The 19433-nt window shown below is 34.2% G+C and overlaps 1 protein-coding gene across 1 annotated transcript; it reads right to left on the reverse strand.

Annotated features, from left to right (window-relative positions):
• Positions 1 to 5433: 5433 nt before the first annotated feature.
• Positions 5434 to 10651, reverse strand: LOC108481211 (cell division cycle protein 48 homolog). Its single transcript, XM_053028722.1, has 9 exons — positions 10370 to 10651; positions 10120 to 10285; positions 9138 to 9366; positions 7791 to 8557; positions 7458 to 7679; positions 7274 to 7345; positions 6861 to 7142; positions 6061 to 6420; positions 5434 to 5963 (listed from the first exon to the last, which is right to left on the reverse strand). Exons 1-9 carry the CDS (start codon positions 10396 to 10398, stop codon positions 5673 to 5675), a joined length of 2418 nt encoding a protein of 805 aa, XP_052884682.1. The 5' UTR covers positions 10399 to 10651; the 3' UTR covers positions 5434 to 5672.
• Between the last annotated feature and the right edge of the window lie 8782 nt (positions 10652 to 19433).

A 19433-nucleotide genomic window follows, 5' to 3' on the forward strand; every position in this document is an offset into this window, starting at 1 on the left:
TCATTCATTTCTCTTTTATTTTCCATGACCGAATACTAAAAATAAAAGAGAAAGAATAAGGTTTTCAAGTTTCGGCCATTGTTGAAGTTTGATTAAGGTATGTAACTAGCTTGGTTTTTGATAATTTTTACGTTTTTGAGATTGTTGCAGTGTAATGTACAAAGCCCATGCTTGAATTTCTAATTTTGATGAATATTTTGAGTTATGCTATTGATGAATAATTGAGCTTTGTGGTGTTAGTTGATGAATTATGAAAAGATATGTTTTGTATTGGAATTTTTTATGAATTTGAGTAATTAGGGTTAAATTACAAAAATAATAAATTGAGGGCCTAAAATGTGAAATAAATGAAATGTATGGACTTGTATGAGCATGAGGAAGATTCGGCCTAAGCATGGTGTGCGCAAATTTTATGTGTTTTGTGTTTTGTGCAATTTGGACTAAATTGTAAAAAGTGTAAAATGTCAGGGGCAAAATGGTAATTTTCCCATTTATGTGTTTTTGGACTAAATTGAATGAAATTATGTTTGAATGAGTTTAATTTAAATATGTTTAGATCAAGAACCAAAGAAATTAGATTTGGATCGGGGGAAAACCAAAGTTGTCAATTAGTCGTCTCGTTCCGATTATCGTTGTCCGAGGTAAGTTTATAAGCAAATAGATGTTGTTAATTTTAAATAAACATGAGTTTTATATGCTGAAACAAACTATGTGAAAGTATATATGTGTTAGTCGAATGTGTATATGCTTGGGAGCTATGTTTACGAATTCGTTTCGACCTAGTTACAACATCCAAAAGCCTCGTACGAACCTTAGGAATAGCTAGGATACATATTTCATGACATAGGATTTTCGATATGTGTTTTCATGTAAGACCACGTCTGGGACGTTGGCATCGACATGTGATTACATGTAAGACCATGTCTGGGACATCGACATCGTATTTGATTCGTGTAAGACCCTGTCTGGGACAGTGGCATCGATATGTGATTACATGTAAGACCACATCTAAGACATTGGCATTGTACGATATGTATGATTATCCGAGTATCCTATTCAATTCTGAATGGTTCAACGGGCAATGATAAGTTGTGACTGAATGTGTAAAACGAGCTAAAGTGATCAGGTATGTGATAGTTTATTACCTATTTGAAAATAAGGTAAGTTGGTTATTTGATATGTGATACAAATTATAAATGATACAAATGAAAATATATGTGTATATGAAAATTATATTCGGCCAAAGGTTATGTATAAGTGATATCATATTTGTGATCTATGTGCAAAAATATATGAATGATTATATTCGGCCTTATGAATATAAAATGTAAATATTTATGAAATGATTCATGAATATGTGTATATGAGTTTATGTATATTCGGTTAAATAATGATATTAGGGCTTTGAAATTGAATGATATTTTGATAATAGATATATGTATATTCGCCAAGATAATGTTCATAAATGAAAGTATATGTTGTATATGAAATTGTAAGTTTGAAATTAAATGTGATTATGATAGCATGAATTGGTTTGGTTAAATTGAGTTGATTATGTCATTAAGTTATTTATTTTCTTATGACTTACTAGGCTATGATAGCTTACTGTGTGTGTATGTTTGCCTTTGTTTTATAGATTTTAGAGTCAAGTTATGAGCTCGGGGATTGTCAGTGAAGTTTATCACACTATCGACTGTTTTTGGTACTTTATAAGTTGAACTTAAACCTATGGCATGTATAGGCTAGCTTATGTTTATGTTTTATTTTGGGTTATGTAAATATGAGCCATGCGAAAATGGCTTATTCATTATGTTAAGTTTGGTTTTGATGGTTCAGCTGTTATATATTTGTATGTGAATCATGGTTGGTATATTTGCTAATGGTGATGAAGTTATGTCAAAGTATATGTGTATGGTATATTTGATATGATGTGAAATTGTGGTTGGGTATTCTTGTTGAGTGATATGCTTGATATATAAGTGGGATGTATTAGGTAAATGACTATAATTTGAAGTATTGGTAACCGGTTATGTGATGAAGTAAATATGGATAATGATTATAAGTTTTTAATCATTGGCTGTAAATGATGTGCATTTATATTCGGCTAATGATAGATAAATTAAATATGTATGCATATGATATGTTTGTTTATGGTTTGATATTTAAAGTGACAAGTTAATATTTGTATTCGGTTATGCAATGATAAATTTTAACTTAAGATTGAATTTCTGGAATTGGTATGACTTTAAAGGCTTAATTTTCATGTTAAAATTCGGTTATATTTGACATGGTTGGAGTTTATTTTGGTTTGCATATCATATGATAAGTATGATTTGTGTTTTGGTGATACGTTTGGATTTGGTTATTTTGTGAGATAAATGGTAACTTGTTCAAGGCATGATTATAATCGGTTATACCTAGTCAAAATAAAGGAATATGCTTATGACATGTTTATTTGTGGATTAGTTATTTAGATTTGGTTTTTTTTATGGTAAGTATGTATAAGCATTATGTTTAAATTATTGTGTATTTAGATTTGGTTTCATATGACTTATTTGTGAGATAAAAGAAAGTTTAGGTATAATTATAATAGTCATGAAATGTTTATATATTTATGCTTGAAAATGGTTTAAATTGATATGGTTATATGCATAACTTGATATGAGAAAAGATGTATATTTTTGCCTTGTTTAATGCATGTTTATGTGTATATAAATATATATATGTCTATTATGCTGTGTGGTTGTTTTAGCTTAGAGTAATAAGCATAATATATGAGTTTATTTAATCATGAAATGGTATGTTTTATCACATACATAAGTTTTTGTTAATTGCTGATGCATGTTTGATTATGTTTAAGCTTTTAAAAGATAAGTTTTGTTATGGGATTGAGTTACGAAGTGTGAAATGTAAGGAATATTCTTTTGAGTTGTGTTATGTTAGGTAATGCCTCATAACCCCACTCTGGCGACAGAAACTGGTTAGGGGTGTTACAGGGTTAAGTGGAGGGCATTATAAAGATATTCGAGGAATTCTAATGGATCCATTGCATCTTCATCAATCAGGTGTATATGAGAGGAAGGTTCATGTGATAGAAGATCCATTTCTGGTTTGGCAGCATCCACTTCTCCATTTTCTTGAATATCATCTTCTTGTTCAATGGCATCCTCTTCTTCATCACGGTCTAGAACACTAAATTTTGTCATGTTTGTGCTAGCATCTCTCTCCTCTTCCTCTTCTTTTTCCCATTTCTCTTCCTCTTCCTCAATGGAACCCGATGCAAACCTGGCTACTAAAGGTTGTATCACTGCGGAAGTTCTCGCTCCATTGTAGGGAAATGGATCTACATACAAAGGAGTTGCAGATGTTAATGGTGCGATGAATTGTTATGGATCTTTCAGAGTTAAATTGAAATTAAAATCTGACTTGTATAAAGAAGATCATCCTCCAACAACTATGGTATACTAGCATGTATTAGTAGGATCGCATTGAGGATTTAGTGCTCTAGACATATTTGCAACAGGACTAGATGACGACAAAACATCAAGTAACGTGTTCCCTTACTCAACATCACCCAGTTGTGCATAAAGCCCCACTACATTATTCCCAGATGAGGAATGTGTTGTGATTATCGTTTCAACATCATCATTTTCAACTAATTCAATTAGAGCATAAATGATTGGGCTTTAAGATGTCATAAGTCCAAAAAATAGAGTGGACACTACCTTTTCACAAGTGGCAACTTTTCTATTGATTCTTGCCTTCAATTATTCTATTTTGATTTTCTTATCGAACATGATGTTTAACGAAAGTCAACAATTAAATACAATACTATTTTTAGTATAGTGAACTTGTCCGTTGTAAAGGACCACAACATTAAGTATACAGTCCATCTTCTTAAATCAACATGCACATTTAGGAAAATAACATAACAATATAACAACTGCATACAAATAACATTGTCAACTCTGACAATGCAAATTAACCAAATTAAATAATAACTTTAAAAAAATTCAACTAAAAAAAAACTTCAACAAAATATAAAGTAGCTTAAAGAAAAGAAATTGTGAGAATAAGGGGGAGAATGTAGGCAGATATATAGATTGCATTAGGATGTTTTCGTAATTTTATTCTCAATTTTGGAGTCCCGAAGTCTAAAACTACCACCTAACATGACGGTTTCAAAAAAATAATTTATTAAAGCACCACGTGGGGTGATGCTGTTGGGGACTAGGTTTTTGATGGATTGAAGGGAGCATATCAAATAATTTTTCTTTTTCAAATTGAAATTTCTTTGGCCCAATGGATGCTTTTATTGACTATTGAGTAAGGATTTAAAACCGTCTTTAAACCCACTATTTTAGAAAAAAATAATAATTATGATTGTGAAACAGCCATGTAAGGGGGCACTTTCAAAATAAAAAAAATAGATTTTTTTTTATAAAAAAACAACACAGGAGTCGAGTTCAATTCATTTTTTATATCTTTAAATCACCATATAATGGGGCACTTTAAAAAAGGAAATATTTTTTTATATATATTTGAAACAACATGTGTTGAAGCTAGCTGAAACTGCCACATGACACAGAGGTTTGATCGGATTCGATACATGTCCTACCATCACAAAAATTATATATTTTTTGTGGAACTCCATGTAACATGGAGGTTTTATTCACGTGTGTCCTACTATCACAAAAAATATTAATTTTTTTGTGAAATCATCATGTAACGAGGCAATTTTAGAAAAAAAAATTTAGAAGAGAACTACAATTATTTTCTAACGAGATACACTAGCTTTAATTTAGTGTATTTGTATTTATATCAAATTTTTATTTTGGCTCAATTTTCACATTTCATTAACCCCTTTTCTTTTTCTTTTTTCTAGACATTCACTAATCCCGTTTTTATATGGCACAATTTTTATTAGGTCATTTGTAAACATGTTAATAAGTTAAAAACAAACAAATAAATTTAAATTATTTTCACTTAGATTAAAAATATATTTCTTAAAAAAATCATTTTTTCATAAGTGTTTATTTTTTAATCATGAAATTAACTTGAATTTATTAGTTAATTTTAAACTAATATATCATGTCAACTATTTATGTAAGATTTAATAAAAATAATACGATAAGTAAAAAGTGAAAATCCAATCAAAATTAAAATTTGATATAAACCGAATTAAAATTTATGTATAACTTTAAATTTTAATTAATTTTTAAATAATGTAAATATACCATATTTTCTAAATGATTTTTAAACTACAATATTTTTATAATAAATTGAAAATCTAAAGGAATTTTAGAAAATAAAACAAATTATAAAATGAATATAGAAACCCTTACCTATTAACAGCAAAAGTCAAAACAAAACACCGATCCCATTATCCATAAAATGAATTAAAATAATGTATTAAAATATCCAAAATCCGAATTCGAACACTAAATATTGTAAATTCTATTTATATGATGAAAAGGGTAAAATTTGAATTTAACTCTAGTAGAAAATAAAAACTTGGAATTCCAAAATAACAAAACCTGTTTTCTAAACTCCAATGAGCACCCACAGGCTCAAGATCTGTGCCAATGTAATATCATACAGTTCAATTAACACTACGTTTATATGTAAATATTATATGAAAGACCCATAAGCAAACACAGATGAAAGGTAATTTAACTGTAAAGGTCATCTTCATCAGCTCCACCAGCAGAAGCTGCAAAAGGATCAGATGCTGCAGTCCTTGAACCAGTTTCAGCAAACCTAAATTCACTTCCAAATCCCCTTGATTGCTGCAATGTTTGTGCAAATGCCTGGTACTTGCGGATATCCGCATCACTCACACTCCTACGAGCAAACTTCATCGATTCTTCAAAATGTGCAGGCTTGATTTCTGCAACTTCATCTTCAACATCTTCTTCCATGGCTTCAGGATTCTCACTCCTCCTCCTTTCTCTCTCGATATCCTGAACATATTGAGGAAAAGCATACAATATATTCCTTATCTATCATCATATACAAGATAAACTAATGCGAGAGAAAATTAAAGTATCATAATCATACCTTTTCAATGTTTTCTCTTATAGCATATTTGCATGCACGTTGACAAATTTCCGTAATGTCTGCCCCACTAAAGCCTTGAGTATATTTGGCAAGAGCTCTGACATCAACATCTTTTGCAATCGGTGACTTCCTCAAACAGGCCTTAAAGATTTGATGGCGTGACTCCTCATCAGGGAGAGGAATATAGATCAACTGATCAAGACGACCTGGACGAAGAAGTGCTGGATCTATAATGTCAGGTCGGTTGGTAGCTCCAATGATGAAAACTGTTTTCTTGGCAGACATGCCATCCATCTCGGTAAGAAGTTGGTTCAAAACTCTATCAGCTGCCCCCCCTGCATCACCTACACTGCTTCCTCTCTGCAATATATAGCATGATGTCAGCATTATGGTGGAAAGAAAAACACTGACTTCGTACAAAGAAAAGCATACTTTCATTGTCAGAATGATCCATTGCCCAGAAACTAGACCTGCCAATTGAACAGGTCACTTTTGGGTTTGGGTCATTTCAAGTTTGAGGGTCAAATTTTTCAGATCGGGTCATTGCAGTTTGGATAATTCCGGGTTCTTGTCAACTTCAGGTTCGGATCGTATAGTTCAGATTAGCTTAGATCCAGGTTTGGATGGGATTGGTTGTTGACTTTTCATGGTCAAATTAAGTTGGGTCGGGTTTTGCCTTGGTTTAATAAAGATGAGGTTTTCGTGTTCGGGTCAAATTGACAGGTCCAAACAAAAACCCATCTTACTACCGAATTACTTGATCGATAAAGAAAAAAAAAACTTTTGATAGCCTTGAGTACCTGGGTAGCAATGGAATCAAGTTCATCAAAGAAGAGGACACAAGGTGCGGACTGGCGTGCCTTGTCAAAAATTTCACGTACATTAGCCTCACTCTCACCAAACCACATTGTAAGCAATTCAGGTCCCTTGACACTAATGAAGTTTGCCTGACATTCATTGGCTATAGCTTTAGCCAAAAGTGTTTTACCACATCCTGGAGGGCCATAAAATAGTACTCCCTTTGAAGGTGACATCCCAAACTTCTCAAACTTCTCAGGATGCTCCACAGGATATTGAACAGTCTGGCACACCAATGTAACAAATTGGTCCCTTTTTTTTTTTTTTGATAAATTTTTAAAACATAATAAAATGGAAAAGTAAAGAAAACCGGTTCAATTTGAATAAAAAAACAAAAACCAGTTCAGAGTATTACCTCTTGAAGCTCTCTTTTAACATTCTCAAGGCCACCAATATCTTCCCAACTGACATTAGGCACTTCAACAACCTGACCAATGTAAGAAGAGAATGGTCAGAAACAAAACTGAACCAAAAACTAACAACCAGCAAAGTATAATATATTATATTTACCACAACAGAAGAATCGTGGTAATACTCACAGTTTCGCGCAGCGCTGACGGATTGCTTGTTCCAAGAGCAGTCTGGAAGTGGTCATTTGAGACTGCCATAGAGTTGAGTATCTCTGCATCTATCGACTCATCTTCCAAGTCAATCACATCCATCTTTTCCCTGATGCACTGTAATGCTGCCTCAGTACAAAGTGCTGCAAGATCAGCACCAACATAACCATGGGTGTCCTTGGCAATTCTTTCTAAATCAACCTTCATTAGATCAGGAAATCATAATAGATTCAATATTTCAAATTTAGCGAGGTAAAAAAAGGGTACAAGAATTTTGAGGGAGGAAAATAAATGTTCGGTTTTTGACATTACCTCTTCAGCCAACTTCATATTCTTCGTGTGGATACGAAGAACCTCAAGACGGCCGACTTCATCAGGAACGCCAATATCAATCTCCCTATCAAATCTTCCAAACCTTCTGAGAGCTGGATCAATGCTATTGGGACGATTTGTGGCTCCAATAACAATAACATGTGCACGGGATTTAAGCCCATCCATTAATGTTAATAGCTGAGAAACAATCCTCCTTTCAACTTCACCATGGGTCTTCTCACGCTTGGGTGCAATTGAGTCAATTTCATCAATAAATATAATAGATGGTGCATTCTTTTCTGCTTCCTCAAATGCTTTCCTGAGATTGCTCTCACTCTCTCCAGCCAATTTTGACATTATCTCCGGACCATTGATGCAGAAAAAGAAAGCACCAGTTTCATTTGCAACAGCACGAGCAATCAAAGTCTTTCCAGACCCAGGAGGTCCATAAAGCAAAATTCCTTTAGGTGGCTTCACACCAATTGATTTGAAGAGCTGTGGATGCCTCAATGGAAGCTCCACTAGTTCCCGGATCTGAGCCATCTGTTTTCTCACTCCACCAACATCATCATAACCTACCTCATCTAATCTATTCTCATCCTCTCTCCTGACAGGCTCTCCCTCACAGAATATCTCAGTGTCTGGTGCGACAACACAGTACTCTGGAGGATCAGTTTCGATAACTTTGAATTCTACACTTCTCATTCCACCTCTAACAAGGAAGAGATCACCCTTCCTCACTGGCCGGTATGCTTCAAGAAAGTAAGCTGTAAATCCACAATTATCATGGTCAGCATTTACAGACAACATTATAAAAAGTTTAACATTAAATCCAGTCAGCAATCATGTTAAGAGGTAGCAATGTATGATATGTGATAAGATTTGAGTGACGCTATAACACATACATGCCCATGCATATCCTAAGCCAGCTAGGATACTTTTATGAAGCTAAGTCAACCACCAATGCAGAAATAAATCAATGTAAGGCACAAAAGAAAATGAACACAACAAAAAACAGCAGTTAAATGCATAAACAAACAGAAAGGAAAAACTCTTGAGAGCTTAAACCTTCCAATAAATTGCTTTAAAATTTATAAAAAAAAAAATAGAAACTACTCCTAAAGGTTAAAAATAATATATTCAAACAACCAATAAGAGTAGCTTTTATATTAATCAATCAAAAAGCTCATATTTGGCTAAGAATAATAAACTAAAGTCTTATTATCTTATGATCGATTATCAAACCAAAAACCTGTTTTACCTCTTTACCAGCCTAGTTGACCAAATCACCACAAATAAATTATCAAAAACATTTAGATGGAAATAGAAGATAAAAATTAAACTAACGTTTCAGGTAAGCATCAAAGAGATTTCCAGTAACCCCTTCAATTGTGTCATCTACAGGCAATATGTGCACACGTTTTCCATACTTAACATCAGGACACTGGTGCACGGAGACAACATCACCAAGCCTAACCCTCAAGTTTGACCTGACAACCTTGTTCATCCTGATCTTTGGTTCATCACATGTATCGTCTGCAAGAGCAATGCAGATAGTATCCTTCCTCTTCTTCCCCTGTGGAACAAAAGAATAATACAAACGACAACATTAGCAAGGAACTCTAAGACATGGAAAATTGAAATCCATATGAATAATTACAAATCAATTGCTATTCAATAACTACTCATGCCATATTAAAGAAAAGCTTGGATTCCAGAATGCCCTCTTAACTTAATACTGCACATTGCCAGGTAAAGAACCAGCCTTTGATGACAGGCTTAGCCAATTAGCCTTCTTACCTAAAAGATAAACAGTAACTGGAGATATAATATAGACACAAACCAACAAAATCATGTAACAGCCTACAATAACTTCCATCATACATCCAATCTTACCACAAGAGATACCTAATTGAAGACCAATACAAAACAAGCATAGAAACGCAGGAAAGGCCGTCAAATAAAATCCCAAATTTCAAACAAAAAAGTGAGAATTTAACCCTAAAACACAACATCATGTACAAAACATCTGACATAAACAAATACCCTACAACATTGCACCTCAACAACATCATGTACAAAACTTCCATCATACATCCAATCAACCAAAAAACCCAATTGAAGACCAATACAAAGCAGCATAAAAGAGCAAGAAAACCCATCAAATAAAACCCCGAATTTCAAACAAAAAGTGAGAATTAAACCCTAAAACACAACAAACAGCTAACATAAACAAAACCCTTTAAGCAAGACTGACAAAAAAAAGAAAGAAACACTAAAAGAACCCAACAAAAAGGAGACTAAAAAAATCCGAATCTAAAGTAAAAACCTTGATCAGGATAGTGTCACCGCGAAACAGCTGGAGTTTTTCCATGGTATCAGAATGAAGAGAAACAACGGAGTTATCATCGTTGATTGCCTCATCGACAACGAGTCGATTCGGAGCCTTCTTTCTTTCCAAGATTGCCGTACTAAAATCCCTCTTAGTCCCCTTCCTGAAACGGAAAATTAGAATCAGATAAGAGAAATCGAAAGGAAACCCATGAAAGGAAAAGGGAAAGAGCGATCTGGGTACTTACGAGTCGGAGGATTCGGCTTGGTTAGACATAACTTCTATGATTGAAGTGTTGAAGAAGCAGGAAGATATTTTGGGGGGGAGGGGGGGTTTGGTTTCGTCGACTTGGGTAGGTTCGGAAAGTGAGAAAAGTAGGAAAGGAGAAGGGCAGCTGGGATATTTATAAAGAGAAGGGAAGCACCGTTTCTTGTTAGGAAAGAAAAGGCTGTCTTGGTCACGCTGCTTCACTTTAGTTGGGCGAGAAATTTTGCTTTACTCCCTTGTTTTTTTTTTCTAATTACACACTCCTCATAGTTTACGAAAACTTATAAAATAAGGCTATGTTTTTTTTTTTTGCCAATAAAATTTTTTTTAGAAAATAATTTTTAAAAAATAATATGATTCATTTTTTTGGCCTTTGGATGAATATCTGTAAAATATTTTTCTTCTTGAAAATATTTTTCAAAAAACTATTTTACATATATATTAATAAATTTATATTTGCAATGATTTATTTATAAATAAATAAATAAAATTAAATATATAATAATAATCAATTATTAAGCTAGAATATTATCTGTTATAAATGGAAAATAACCAAAGTCAAATAAATTATTTGTAATTGTGTTATAAAAAATAAAAATAATAAGGATTGAATAATTATAAATTAGCTACCAAACCACAGTTAATACTAGAAATTAATAATATTATCTAAATACATAATTAGTAGTACACCACAAAATAACAACAACATTGTCTAAGTGCATAACTACTATTACACCACATTAAAAGTATCAACATCTTCAAACCTTGAGAAAATTTTTGAAGCCAAATTATACTTAACATATATATACTTAAAATTATAGTTTTCTACATCAAATTATATGTGTGAGCGTATTAGGAGCTTTAAAACATACAACAATGCTTTCATTTCAATAGCTTCTTCGAGTTTTTTGAGCAACCATTAGTATTAGCTTATCTTAAGAAACCAACATGACATTAGGCTTGAAATACAAAACAGTACATTATCAATAAAATGCTCAAGAGTCTTCTTATCGTTGCCTCTTATATCCAAACCAAACAAAGCCTGGATCTAACTCATGCACACCAAAAGACAAGATGGGTAAACACAAGACTCCGATCTAAGGATCCAAATATATTCATCCATTATATCATGGTTCTTATGGATAGAACAACATAGACTAGTAATAAATTGCATATATTATGGAATGTCAATGTAACATCCCAAAATAGGGCCTAAACGGAACAGTAGTTGCAAAACTACGGATCCGAGATAGAAAAGTTTATTGCGATTAATTTTATGATTTACCGAGTGATTAGATGCATGTGTTAGAATGCCGAAAAGAAATTTCAGTGATTGCATGTTCGATTTGCATATTAGGGCTTAATTGCAAAAGTTGATAAATATGAGTTCTAAATGCTAAGGGATTAAATTGAAGTGCATAATTGAACTAGAAGTCCTTATATGGTAATTAGACCATTATATTTTCATGGACAAAAATGGATATACATAGGTAGAAATAACTAAAAATTTTAATGAAGGGCATTTTAGTAAAGTGTCAAATAAAAGAATTAAAAAAGGAAAAAGATGGCAAAAATGTGCTCATCTTCTTCCTTAGGCCAAATGTCAAGGGTTCTCCATAGCTAGGGTTTGTTTCAAGCTTCCAAGCTCTATAGTAAGTGATTCCAATCCTCATATTTAATGTTCTTTACGTTTTTGGAGTCTTGGTAACTTGATTAAGCTTATTTTAGCAATAATTTAACCTAGGGTTTATATTTGGAAAAATACCCATAGGTGAAATGTGTTTATTTTGACGTTTTATGGTAGAATATAAAGCTTGAAATTGTGTTAAATAACTTTTGCTAAGCGATTTTACGTGAAAACGAGTAAAACGACATAATCGATAAAAATACCTAATGTTCGTAAGTACATGTTAGAGTGAGAATTTGATGTTTCCATAGAAGGGAAAAATGATCAGGATGTTATAAAACATAAGAAAATAGGATGAAGTTTAATTTCCGAGCCTTGGGGAAAAAGTGTAAGTATGTAAAAGTTTAGGGGAAAAAGTGTAATTTTGCCAAAGTTTGAGTCAATGACTGTTTTAATAAATGTGAGTATTAAGCAAGCTAAATTTGTTATTATAGATCAAGAAGAACAAAATCTGAAGTTAGACCGGGGAAAGAAAAATATAGTGGACTAAATTAATATAGTTGATCGTATTTTGTTTTGAGGTAAGTTTGCGGTAAATAAATGCAATATTCTATTATTTTATGTTAATGTTGTTAATTTCCAGCATGTGTATATTTATTTTATGAGATTATTCAAGGAAGACTCAAGCATGAATTGACGGAGAACTAATTTCAGAAAGTCCCGGTTGAACCTTAGGAATGTGTAGGATACAATGTCATGACATTAAAGTTTAAGGATACCATGTAAGACCATGCCAAGGCATCGCAATGGGTAAGGCTTCTAAGGCAAGGATACCATGTAAGACCATGTCAATTCATGGCATTTTTAAGTTACTATAAGGCAAAGGTCCCATGTAAGACCATGCCAAGGCATGGCATTAGTGAGTTCATAAGGCAAGGATACCATGTAAGACCATGTCGAGACATGGCAATGGTAAGTTTCAAAAGGATACTACGTAAGACCATGACAAGTCATGGCAATGGTAAGGTACCCGTGTATCCTTAGTATTCCAAGTGGTTCAACGGAAAAATTTAAAGAGAATATCAAGGTAAGGTAAGGTAAGATGAGTTATACTAAAAAGGTAAGACAAGTTCATGCCAGAAGAGCAAAGGTAAATATATAATGTTCATGTATGCTTGATAAGGAAAAAGGTAAGTAAAATGTATTAATAAATTTGATTAAGTAAGTAAGTATTTAAGTAAGTGAGTAAGTGAAGAAGTTTAAAATATGTCTATGATAATTAATGAAGTTACATTAAGTAGTATCATGCCAAGTAGTAAGATAATTCTTATGAATGTTGTTATTTATTTGCATGCAAACTTACTAAGCTTAATGCTTACCCCCTTTATTTTCCTTCTTTTTATAGTTTTTTCAAGCTAACTCGAGGATCGTAAAGTATGTCGGAGGTCCGGCCACACTATCATAAGGATTATTTTGCTATAGCTAGACGTTTCATTTTGAGTATAGCATGTATAGCATCGTAGCCATTTTGTGTGTATGATCATATGATATGGCTAATGAATGGTATGTAAATGCTAGATAATGATTAGCTATTGGAATGGCTAATCAAGGACATGTTTGGTGTTATGTATGCCTAAATGCTAGTTATTCCATGGAAATCATGAAAAAGGGGAAATTAGCTTTAAAATAGTATCGGACAGCAATAATGACGTGAATTTGAAAAATCACTAAAAATAATAAAAATGGATTTATATAGTGAGTGAGATATAGAATTAAATATTATTGAGTCTATTTTCATATGAAAGAAACAGAGTAAATAAAGGAGTTGTATTTTATGAGATATTTAAATTTTCGTGAGACAGGGTCAGAGTGATTTCTGAATCCACTATTTTGACTTTAGAAATTCACTAAAAGTTGTAAAAAATAATTAGGAGTTATAATTTATATGTATAGATTTCTTATTGAGTCTAAATTTAAGAGAAATAAACAGCATGGTTATTTGAATTTTGTACAGGGAGAAAATTAATTTGTAGTGAACAGAGGTCAGAGCAGCGGAACACTGAAACAGGGCAAACTTTAACTAATAAGTACTAATTTGCTAGACCAAAAATTCTGAAACAAATTTAGTAAGAAGATATATAAGTCTAGTTTCAGAGAAAATTTACGAATTTGAATTTTGAGTTTCGTAACTCGAGTTATGATTTATTTAGTGACTATGACACAGATGGACAGTTTATTTATGAAAGATGAAATAAATTGTTTTGATTTGTTTAAGTGATTGGAAAATTTTATTGATTTCGGTTTGTTCCCGAACCATTTCAATTTCATGTTTTAGGGTCTCGAGGACCCTTTTTAGGCACATAGTGAATGAATGAAACTAAATTAATTTTAAAAGTAAATTTTTATGCCCCGAATTAGTAAGCTAAGTCTGGTAACACCTCGTGCTCGACTCCTGCGACGCTCTCAGGTAGTTATGGATCCTGGAAAAGCTCATGTAGATGACGTAGAGAGTAACACACCCGCTCCCACAGAAGGGATGGTGCCACCAGATAGTAGTGAAAGGCCCGTTACAGTTAGTCAGGGAGGAGGGGCTCGAGAAGCCTTCTTCCAAGCTATGAATGAATGGTTTGCCGAGTTTGTTCGTACGAATCCGGCTGTTAGACCTCCACCCCCTCATGATCCTCAGACCAACCATGTAACTTCCCCAGTTACAGGTACGATTATAAGAGAAAAGCCACCAGTTGCTAAAAAAAAAAAAAGGAGCCGAAGAGTTTCGAGTTACAAAAGATGATGATACAGAAAAGGCAGAATTTTGGCTCGAGAATACCATCAAAGTCTTTGATGAGTTATCCTGCACACCTGATGAATGTATGAAATGTGTTGTATCACTTCTTAGAGATTCAGCCTACCATTGGTGGAAGACACTTGTATCAGTTGTACTGAAAGAGAGAGTCACTTAAGATTTCTTTCAAGAGGAATTCCGTAAATCAGTCAGAGGTTTGTTGACCAGAAAAGAAAAGAGTTTCTAGAGTTGAAACAGGGCAATATGACAGTGACTGAATATGAGAGCGAGTTTGTTAGACTCAGCAATTATGCTCGAGAGTGTGTGTCTACAGAGGCTATTATGTGCAAAAGATTTGAGGATGGGCTTAATGATGATATCCGATTGTCGGTTGGTGTCCTAGAAATTAAAGAGTTTGTTGTCCTAGTTGAGAGAACCTATAAGACAAAGGAGTTGTTAAAAAGAAAGGGCAAAGTTGAAATTGAAATGCAAGACACGAAGAAAAGACCAATGAGCAAGTCATTTTAGTCTACATCCAAGAGGTCTAGAGAGTTCTCCACTAGATCTAATTTTTCAGCTGGATATTCTAGCCAAAATAGAGGCAGAAGATTTATGAGTCCGAAAGTTCAGACCACTTCGATTGCAAGTGTTAGCATTGTTCAGCCTGATAGACCAGAGTGTCCCCGATGTGGTCGATGTCACCTAGGTCAGTGTCGAGCAACTGAGATAAGTTGTTTCTGATGTGGTGCACCAGACCATTTTATTCGAGAGTGTCCCAAGATGATTAAAAGAGAAGCAATACCAAGTGTAAGATCATGCAACGCTCTTGTCAGAGGCAGACCATTGAGAAATCCGGGAGCTGGGGCAAGTAATAAAGGTGCATCTAGAGATTCAGCAGTAAGGCCAGATGTTAGAGCACCTGTGATGACCTATGCTATCTGTGCTCGCGAAGAGGCGTCCTCCCCCGTTGTGATTACGGGTACATTTTCTCTCCATAATACTAGAGTTATTGCTTTGATTGATCCGGGTTTGACCCACTCATATGTTTGCAAGAAATTGGTTCCTAGTATGAGTATGCCTATAGAATCTATAGAATTTGTGATTAAAGTATCGAATCCATTAGGCAAGCATGTATTAGTAGATAAAGTATGCAAAAATTGCCCTTTCATGATTAGAGATCACTGTTTCCTGACCAATCTCATGTTATTGTTGTTTGATGAATTTGATGTGATTCTTGGTATAGATTGGTTGACTACACATGATGTGATAGTGAATTGTGGAAAGAAATTCATTGAGTTGAAATATGAAAATAGTGAAAGTCTTTGGGTTAATTCAGAAGAGTCAGATAGTTCATTTGCCATGATTTCTGTTTTGTCTGCTCAGAAATGTTTGAGAAAAGGGTATGAAGCTTATTTTGCTTTTGTGTTGAACACTAAAGATCTATAATTGAAAATTGAATCAGTGCTTGTGGTATGTGAGTTTCCCGATGTGTTTCCGGAAGAACTACTAGGTTTGCCTCCTGTTAGAGAAGTTGAGTTTGGTATTGAGTTGATTCCAGGTACCACACCCATTTCTGTTACTCCTTATAGAATGGCCCCGTTGGAATTGAAAGAATTGAAAGCTCAGTTGCAGGAATTAACAGATAAAGGCTTTGCAAGACCTAGTAGTTCACCATAGGGTGCACCAGTGCTATTTGTGAAAAAGAAAGATGAATTGATGAGATTGTGCATAGATTATCAGCAGCTTAACAAGGTAACAGTAAAGAACAAGTATCCACTGCCTAGAATTGATGATTTGTTTGATCAATTGAAGGGAGCCACTATGTTCTCCAAGATAGGTTTGAGATCCGGATATTATCAATTGTGATTTAAAGAGTCAGATGTCCCGAAGACTGCTTTTCGAACTAGGTATGGTCATTATGAGTTCCTTTTGATGCCATTTGGCTTAACTAATGCTCCTACCATTTTCATGGACTTAACAAACTGAATTTTCAGACCGTACTTGGATAAGTTTGTAGTTGTGTTCATTGATGATATCTTGATTTATTCTCATGATGAGACTGAGCTTGCAGAGCATTTGAGTACGGTTTTACAGATTCTGAGAGATAATTAGTTGTATGCCAAGTTCAGCAAAAGTGAGTTTTGGTTACGAGAAGTTGGTTTTCTTGGACATATTCTCTCAGGTAAGGTATCAGGGTTGATCCGAGCAAGATTTTAGCCATTGTTGATTGGAAGCCTCTTGAAATGTATCAGAAGTCAAAAGTTTTCTTGGTCTTGTCGGATATTATAGAAGATTTGTAGAGGGATTTTCCATGATAGCTACCCCGCTGACAAGATTGCTACGAAAGGATGTCAAGTTTGAATGGACTGAGAAGTGTCAACAGAGTTTTGACAAGTTAAAGGCATTGTTGACTGAAGCTCCTGTTTTACTACAAGCAGAACCAGGTAAGGAGTTTGTGATTTACAGTGATGTGTCCTTCAATGGACTTGGTTGTGTACTTATGCAGGAAGGAAAGGCAATTGCTGATGCCTCTAGACAGCTAAAGCCACATGAGAAGAACTATTCGACACATGATTTAGAGCTAGCTGCCATTGTTTTTGCGCTGAAGATCTAGAGACATCATTTGTATGGTGAGAAGTGCTGAATATTCACTGATCACAAAAGTTTGAAATATTTAATGACTCAAAAAGATTTGAACTTGAGGCAAAGAAGATGGCTAGATTTGATTAAAGATTATGATCTAGTGATTGGATTATTACCCAGGTAAGGCAAACGTTGTTATTGATGCTTTGAGTAGGAAATCTTTGTTTACATTAAGAGCTTTGAACACTAGTCTTGCCTTATTAGATGATGGTTTTATCTTAGCTGAGTTGAGAGCTAAACCGATGCTTCTTGAAGAAATTTGTGAAGCTCAGAAAAATGACAGTGAGTTGCTAGCCAAAAGAGCTTAGTGTGAGTCAGATATAGAGTCAGATTTTCAGATCAGTTCTGACGGTTGTTTGATGTTTAAAGGCAGGGTATGTGTACTGAATAATGATGAGCTTATTTGAAAGATCTTACAGGAAGCACATAGTAGTTCTTTGTCTATTCGTCCTGGTAGTACAAAGATGTATAATGATTTGAAGAAAATGTACTGGTGGGTAGGAATGAAAAGGGACATTTCAGAGTTTGTTTCTAGATGCTTGATCTGTCAGTAGGTAAAGGCTGAACATCAGGTACCTTTGGGTTTATTGCAGCCTGTGCTAGTCCCTGAGTGGAAATGGGACCGAGTTACTATGGATTTTGTAACAGGATTACCATTAACACCGAGAAAGAAAGATGCAGTATGGGTTGTGATTGATAAGTTAACGAAGTCGGCTCATTTTATCCCAGTTCGTATGGATTATTCACTTGACAAGTTGGCTGAGTTTTATATTTCAGAGATAGTCAGACTACACGGGGTACCATTATCGATCATTTCAGACAGAGATCTGAGATTTACTTCACAATTTTGGAAGAAGTTACAGGAAGCTTTGGGCATAAAGTTGAGTTTTAGTACAGCTTTCCATCCTCAGACCGACGGTCAGTCAGAGAGAGTTATTCATGTACTTGAAGATATGCTTAGATGCTGTGTACTGGAATTTCGAGGCAGTTGGGAAATGTACTTGCCATTGGTAGAGTTTGCCTACAATAATAGTTATCAGTTGAGTTTGAAGATGGCACCTTATGAAGCTTTGTATGGACATAAATGTCGCACACCTTTGCATTGGACAGAGCTTAAGGAAAATCAGATTTACGGGTTGATCTAGTTAAAGAAACAGAAGAGAAAGTAAAAGTCATCAGAGATTGCTTGAAAGTAGCGGATAGATGTAAGTCGTATGCAGATTTGAAGAGAAAAGAGATTGAGTATCAAGTTGGTGACAAAGTGTTTTTGAAAGTATCCCCGTGGAAGAAAGTTCTCAAATTTGGCAAGAAAGGCAAACTAAGTTCACGTTTTATTGGACCGTTTGAAATGATTGAGAGAGTCAGACCATTAGCATATCGGTTAGCTTTGCCGATTGAGTTAGAGAAGATTCATGATGTATTTCATGTGTCTATGCTACATCGTTATCGTTCAGATTCGTCACATGTGATTTCTCAGACAGAGGTTGAGATTCAGCAAGGCATGACTTACGGTGAAGAATCAGTAAAGATTCTAGCTCAAGAGGTAAAGCAATTAAGGAACAAAAGTATTGCACTTGTGAAAGTATTATGGAATAGACATGGTGTAGACGAGGCTACATGGGAGACCGAAGAGGCTATGCAAAAACAGTACCCAAATCTCTTCACAGGTAAGATTTTCGGGGACGAAAATCCCTAAAGGGGGGAGAAATGTAACATTTCGAAATAGGGCCTAAACGGAATAGCGGTTGCAAAACCATGAATTTGAGATAGAAAAGTTTATTGCGATTAATTTTATGATTTAATGAGTGATTAGATGCATGTGTTAGAACAACGATAAGAAATTTCAGTGATTGCATGTCTGATTTGCATATTAGGGCTTAAATGTAAAAGTTGATAAATATAAGTTCTAAATGCTAAGGGATTAAATTGAAGTGCATAATTGAAGTAGAGGTCGTTAAATGGTAATTAGACTATTATATTTTCATGGACAAA

The sequence above is a fragment of the Gossypium arboreum genome, chromosome 1 (assembly GCF_025698485.1).
Source record: "Gossypium arboreum isolate Shixiya-1 chromosome 1, ASM2569848v2, whole genome shotgun sequence".
Taxonomy (NCBI): Eukaryota; Viridiplantae; Streptophyta; class Magnoliopsida; order Malvales; family Malvaceae; genus Gossypium; species Gossypium arboreum.

Bases quoted from the DNA above. Each gene is read 5' to 3' on its own strand.
- LOC108481211 (XM_053028722.1), bottom strand. From the start codon at position 10,398: ATGTCTAACCAAGCCGAATCCTCCGACTC. The intron at 10,286-10,369 runs GTAAGTACCCAG...TTTCCGTTTCAG, and splicing joins CAAGCCGAATCCTCCGACTC to GAAGGGGACTAAGAGGGATT. The intron at 5,964-6,060 runs GTATGATTATGA...CAATATGTTCAG, and splicing joins TAAGAGAAAACATTGAAAAG to GATATCGAGAGAGAAAGGAG.